Source organism: Onthophagus taurus, chromosome 10 (genome assembly GCF_036711975.1).
Source record: "Onthophagus taurus isolate NC chromosome 10, IU_Otau_3.0, whole genome shotgun sequence".
Lineage (NCBI taxonomy): Eukaryota > Metazoa > Arthropoda > Insecta > Coleoptera > Scarabaeidae > Onthophagus > Onthophagus taurus.
Window position 1 is genome coordinate 10,410,526 of NC_091975.1, and position 7,265 is coordinate 10,417,790.

Below are 7,265 nucleotides of genomic sequence, written 5' to 3' on the forward strand. Positions count from 1 at the left end.
ATGTTTATAAAACCCATTCAAGATTCAGAAACATCTCGAATGATAGCAAAGCGAAGTCGCCCCTTCAATGATGGGGATTTTCTAAAAGAATGCATAGAAATTGCGGCTAAGAAAATGTGTCCAGAAGCAGCAAAAAAGTTTGAGAAAATTCAACTGAATCGTATGACTATCCAAAGACGAATTATGTCTTTGTCAGGTAATATTGCGGAACAATTAACTGAAAAAACTAAGATCATTGAATTTTTTTCATTAGCACTCGACGAATCCACTGATATTAGTTCCACAGCTCAACTTCTCATATTCATACGAGGTGTTACTCATGATTTTGAAGTCTTAGAAGAGTTATTAGGAATGTGTTCATTGAAACGTCAAACCAAAGGAGTTGATATACTCAATGTACTTTTGGATGAGTGTTCAAAAACTGATTTGGACTTATCAAAATTATCGGGAGTTGCGACTGACGGTGCTCCTTCGATGATTGGTGTCAATTCAATAAAAAAAAAAGCATCTGCAAGAAAAAAACATAAACGCTGAAGATCTCATGCAGTTTCACTGCATTATACACCAAGAAGCCCTCTGTTCTAAAAAAATTGAATTTCAAAATGTCATGAAAGTGGTAGTTTCGACTATAAATTTCATAAAATCACGAGGACTCAATCACAGGCAATTCAAACAATTCCTTGATGACATCGAAAGCGAATATGGAGATTTACTGTATTATACAGTAGTAAGGTGGCTAAGTCGTGGATTGACACTGGAACGATTTCTAAATTTAATAGAAGAAATTGGAATATTTCTGGCGGAAAAGCAAAAGGATGTCCCGGAACTTAACAATCCTGATTGGTTGTGTGATTTGGCTTTTTTAGTTGACATTACAAATCATTTGAATGTCTTGAACTTCAGGCAAAAATCAACTGATATCCCAGCTCTACGCTCATGTATCATCCTTTCAAAGCAAGCTGACACTTTTCAGATCGCAATTGAATTCTGGAAATTACAATCATTTTCCGAATTATAAGAAAATGGCTAAAAAATTCAACAAAACTGCGGTTAATTTCAGTTATGTAGAAAAGCCAGATATTTTGATTCAATCTTTTCAAGACAGATTTTCGGAGTTTAAAGAAGTGAAACCTCTGTTGGACATATTCAGTAATCCTTTCACGATTTCAGTTGAAAATGTGCCAGAGTCAATGCAGTTAGAAATTATCGACATTCAAAACGACCAAGATTTACGCAACAAATTCAACGAAGGAGACTTGCAGAACTTTTACCGCTGCATTGATAAAAATATGTACAAAGAGTTGCGCATAAACACTCTGAAATGTGCCAGCTTATTTGGTTCTACCTATATATGTGAACAAACTTTTTCAATACTAAATAATAATAAAACAAAAAATCGAAACCGCCTTGCAAATGATAGTTTGGAAGCATTTTTACGTGTTGCTACAAGTAAATTTGAGCCAAATATAAAAAAGATTGTAAGCACTATGCTGTGCCACGCTTCAAATTAATAAATTCTTTTTCAATTTTAATACATTATTATCAATTCTTTATTGTCTTTAATTACCTATACTTCTGGCGGCCCGCCATCAGTTCATGATTTGCCCGAGTGGCCCCTAGTCTTAATAAGTCTGTGCATCGCTGTCACAGATGGATCAAAAACGCCGGAAGTTGTCGGAGCAGGAGTATACTGCCAGACACCTCGAATTAAGCAAGCCTACAGCCTGGGTACGTACTGTACTGTATTCCAGGCGGAAGTATTTGCTATTGACATAGGTGCTAAAATCCTTCTTGAGAGAGGGGTGAAGAACATGACAGTACGAATTTTCTCAGACAGTCAAAACGGTCTCCAGCGGCTCTGGTTAATGATTGCAAGAGAACATTAAACACACTGAGTTGTGATAACAGAGTTTCTCTGATCTGGGTCTCGGGTCACTCTGGGGTTGCTGGCAATGAAGCGGCAGATGAGCTAGCACGAGAGGGCAGCGCTAAAGCGTTTCTGGGACTAGAACCAGCAGTTGATTTATCATTTGCGATGGCCAAATATAGAAGCAGAGACTGTTGAGCATGTTTTATGCCACTGTTAATGCCACTATTAATTCAGAATGTCGCAGCTACAAGAATGAAAGCTCATCTGCTATATTTGATAATCTCGCAATCAAACACATAAAATTATCTCCAATTTTAGTAATCGAGATCTCAATCGAAAGTAATTTTCTAATTGAATGCCTCGCGCGAACAACGTTGCAAACGACAAAAATGTGAAATATGATTTTCTTATGGAACATCTTTGATTATACTAATACTTATCCATATCTTAGGGTTCAAGCAGAAATAATGTTTTTGTCTTTACCAAACGTATGTTAGTAACCTAGAGCGCTGAACGTAAACAGCAGAACAACGTTGCTAATACCGACATGGCGTCGTTTCAATCAACAATTCGCGTAAGTTCAAGTGGGTTAAATGATATTAATAAAGGTAAAAGAAGAAAAATAAACATTACAAACAGGAAGGATTTCAAAAGGAAGATGTTAAAAGATGCAGGAAAACCCTACATAAGTCGAAGGGGAAAACCAGTGAGCGGTAAACCGGGACCAAGTCAGGTTGGTTGGAACAACGTGCTTTGTGCGTTTAATGTTATTCATGTTACTTTTCTAAACTTTTGTTTGATTAAACTTGCGTGATTTTAATATGCACATACCTACATAATATCATTTTCGTGTTACCATTCTGTTACAGGATTTCCAGTGTAAATGTAAATATATGGGTTGTAAAAATATTACTGAGGAAGAAAAACTAGATTTATACACGGACTTTTATAAGAAAACTTACAAGGAACAAAATTTATTTTTGCAAGGCTGTATGGATGTGATGGAGCTTAAAAGAAGACGTGTTGCTGAAGAAGTTTCTACCAGACATTGTACAGTAAAATATTCACTAATAACTAAAAATGGACGGCTCAATGTATGTCAGAAATCTTTATGTAACGTGTTAAGTGTCACACGTCGGCGGTTACAGCTATTAGTAAATAAAATAAAATTCCATAAAATGATTGACAATCAAAGGGGCCTTCATCTAAACCGTCCTCATAAAATACCTGATTTTCATATTGATACCAGTAAGTCTCACATTACCAGCTTTCCTGCTCAAGAGAGTCATTATTCGAGGTCTTCTAATAAGAAAAAATGTCTTGATCCATCTCTATCTATACAAAAAATGTTTCAACTGTACATAGAGAAATACTCAGACTCACCTATTAAGTATAATACATACAGAAACATATTTAAGTCAGACTTTGACTTAAGATTCGGTACCCCAAGATCAGACACCTGTAAGTTGTGTGACAAATATTACATTAAACTTATTGCTACCGAAGATGATGAAACTCGAAATAAAATTGCTGCAGAAGCTGAACTTCATCACAGAAAGGCCGAAAAAGCTTATGAAACCTTGCATAAGGATGCAGAAACTGCAAAACAAAATCAAGATTTTGTAGTTTTGTGTGTTGATTTACAGCAGGTGTTGTTCACACCTAATTTAACACACTCGGATGTTTTCTACCAAAGACAATATTCAAATTATAATTATGCTGTGCATAACATGGGTAATTCACAAGTAACCATGTATTTATGGCATGAATCTGTAGCTAAACGCGGTTCCGCTGAAATTACGTCATGCCTAATAAACATTATTTCAGAACGGAAGTTGACAATCTGGTCAGACTGCTGCATTGGCCAGAATAATAACTTTAAAATGGTAATATTGTGTACCTATTTAACTTACTTGGGATATTTCTCTGAAGTTAATCAAAAGTTTTTGGTGAGTGGGCATAGTTTTTTACCCTGTGATAGGGATTTTGCTCTGGTTGAGGAAAATAAAAAACTGTGTAAACTGTATGAGCCTGATGATGTGGTGGAGTTCCTGGCCAATGTACGCCGGATAAATCCCTTTGAAGTTTTTAAAATGACCCAGCTTAATTTTTTAAATCTTGATTCTGTTGAAAAACTTTTTAAAAGAGATCCTAGCCTTAAAATAACCCAGGCACGATGGCTGCAAGTTACTGCAGAAGAACCTGGAGTTCTACGATTAAGAACGAGTCATAGTGTTTTAGAAGAATGGAAGCACTATGATCTTTTGAAAAAACGTCGAGGCTGTCGTAGACCAAATATTGTAGCGCCGTCTATTACTACACTACCAAAATTATATGATGCTCCACTAAGTATAACCGCATCAAAAAAAGCAGATCTTATGTCGATGTCGGAATATTTACCCGACAACAAAAAACGTTTTTATCAAGAACTGATTGCTGCAGGGAATATATAAAACAGTAGGAAAAAACGTTTCAAGCGCCAGAATAAGCAACGTTGTTCCTTTATTTTTTGATTGATTCCTCAATATTTTCATTAATATAGGTAATTTCATAATTTTTTTCATAGCGAAGTGTTTCATTTCAGTAAGGGTACTTTACTAACCGACTTTCGTATTACTTTTGATATAAATAAACATTTTTAAAAACAAAAATTTGTTCGCGCGAAGCATTCAATTTATGGCTACAACTTTTATACTAAAACTTTTTTTCTAAAACGTTCCGAATCCTGTGCTCTACGAACAATAAGATGTAAAACAACGATTTTATCTAATTTTCACTTTCTCGAAATTTTCTCGGTATTCATGCATTTGAGAGCAAAAGTGTAACTAAGCAAAATTGTTAAGAATAAAATTTGCTATAACTTTTATATCAGCATTTTTTTTCTAAAACGTTCCGAAAGAGTAATAAAATAGTTACAAATTGTTAAATCGCAATTTCATCTAATTTAATAATTCGAATTTGTCTCGATATTTGTGCATCTAAGAGCAAAAGTTTACGATATATTGAGCTTTCGAACGAGATATTTTTCGTCACAATCGATTGAGTAATAAACGTTTTAATTTTTGACAACAAAATAATATTTAAAATCTAGTTTAAACCGCTTTTGTTAAACATCCTTATCATCAACATCACGTGCATAATGTAAATGAACCAAAAAACAATGAGGAAACAAATTTATTTTTCAAATTCCTGGAATACCTCGACTATTTTTACCGGGTTTTATTGTGTTAAAAATGTATGAACAAGATAAATACGTTTTAAAAGAAAGCTAGAAAACGAGGTATATTGATATAGGACGGCTACATTTTATTGTGTATTGATTATAATCCCGAGCAACCTATATTCTGGCAGATATCGAAGGTGATTGAACCTTCGAACTGCGCAAATACAGTAACTTGGTCTATTCGCAAACGTCGATGTTGTCTCTATGGAATGATCGTTGATAAAATTTCCGTTTTATCACAGGAAGTTGGTTTTATAAGAGCTTTATTGTTCATCGCTAAAAAAAATGTACCATCATTTAGTAGGTATTATTTATAGATAACCGACTTTATAGACATATTGAGAGATTATAAACATAAAAAGTCGTAATAAAAATCGATGTAATCGCATTCTTCGGCCAGGTTATTTCCACATCACCAATAAACCGGAATGCGTTAGATTTTTATTTAAAAAATTACTTCGTAGGTCGAAGGGTCATAAACTATTGATGATCGCGCTACTTTCACCGTGCGCGTCGAATTCGATAACATTACACAAAGTGAAGAAAAATTATGGTACGCCCACAAGATTCGAAACGAAACGTAAAATTAAACTTAAAATACGACCTGGAATTTCTCAAACAATGCCACGAAAACGGTAATTGGCGAGATTCTCAGGCGGAGAGGACAAAATGTTGCAACGTTCAGAGATGTCTGGAAACGATAAGATCGAAGATTAAGGCGAAAGGACGATATTCTTTATAATAACAACTTAATAGTGCAATATTGCGAACGTAAGATGAATTGCGACCAAACGACTTGAGGTATTATAAAGTTTAGAGCCGGGTAATCTGATATCTTACATTTAATTGGTACACATGTTATGTTACGCGTGAAATATGTCGGATGAGCGCGAACATTAATTCTTCAAGGAGAAATATGGTGGAAAACGTAATAAATGAGGTCGGGAACGGGCAGAAACGTTCGCTTCGTTCCACCACAAACACCACAAACAGGGCTATATAAAGCCAGAGATTCTATCTTACGTAGAATGTGTAGGTGTGCAATTTAAGCATCTGTGAGTTTCTGGGTTGATTAATGCCTTGTTTGTGCCACACCGAGTAAAACGAGTAGCGTTCGGCAGATATTATAAAAATTCATTTGATTTTTACTTCGACACTTTACAAAGCGTTCGATGTTTACAAACATTTCGCATGCCAGGAATGCCGGTAGCTACTTAATCGCGTATTTACGATAACTTTTAACATTGCCAAGGTAAGAACTTGCGTCAATGCACTCCAGAATTGCTCATTGTCGATTAAACCAAAACATTACCAAGCCGTCAAATCATACCACTTGAAATAAATTCGTCACATATTATTGTATTATTGTTGGGTCTTATTCAAATAGAGAACTTAACAAAGCTTCATCACCCACTTATATATTTTTTTTTTGTTGAGTTTCTATATAAAGACCGGTCATCGGATACCGATCTAAATCTCTTATTTAAAGGCGAAAGGCCGTAACTGCCGCCGCTTCGGGAATAGCTACCACGGTGATCTATAAGATCGTTGCCGAAACGGCGTTAAATAATGAGAGGCAAAACGATTGCCGTCAGACACGAAAAGGGTATTCGAAGGTGTCCAGTGGTGATCCAATAAACCCCCGTCGCTCCGTATTGGATTTAGGGCCAATTACTCAGCCGGTTCGCGGCTGGAAGTGTAGAGTTACGTGCCAATAACGTCAACGTCTCGATTTACATTCACCATGTTGTTACTACCTATACAAGGTGAATTGTAATCTGTGTAGGATCTTGAAAAAATTAAATATTAAGCAATTACTAATCTGAAAACTTTCTCTTAATATAGATCGTACATTTTTTTTAACCATGTATAGACCACCAATTATACCAACAACATTTTGTGTTTAGCTTTAAATCTTGCAAACCAATTGAATCGTTTATTACAAAAAGAGCCTAAGTCACATTTTGGTGATTTTGAGCTTTTAATATTTATTAACTAAATCGACCAAGCCTACTCGTTTGGTGTTAAAAAGAACTAAGTCCGAGCAACGCATACTGTGTTTGTATACTCCATGAAATGCATTTAGTGTAGAGTATTACCATATAGAGGCAGGTAGTGTCTATACGTGCACGAACCAACACGTGGTAAACCTAACCTAGATTTATAGACTAG

General features: G+C 35.4%; 1 protein-coding gene across 1 annotated transcript; it reads left to right on the top strand.

Annotated features, from left to right (window-relative positions):
* Positions 1-534, top strand: LOC139431506 (EPM2A-interacting protein 1-like). Its single transcript, XM_071199385.1, has 2 exons — positions 1-196; positions 254-534. Exons 1-2 carry the CDS (start codon positions 1-3, stop codon positions 532-534), a joined length of 477 nt encoding a protein of 158 aa, XP_071055486.1.
* Positions 535-7,265: the final 6,731 nt, after the last annotated feature.

Coding starts and splice junctions, on each gene's coding strand:
- LOC139431506 (XM_071199385.1), top strand. CDS start 1: ATGTTTATAAAACCCATTCAAGATTCAGAAACATCTCGAATGATAGCA. Junction 197..253: donor ACGAATTATGTCTTTGTCAG/GTAATATTGCGG, acceptor TTTTTTCATTAG/CACTCGACGAATCCACTGAT.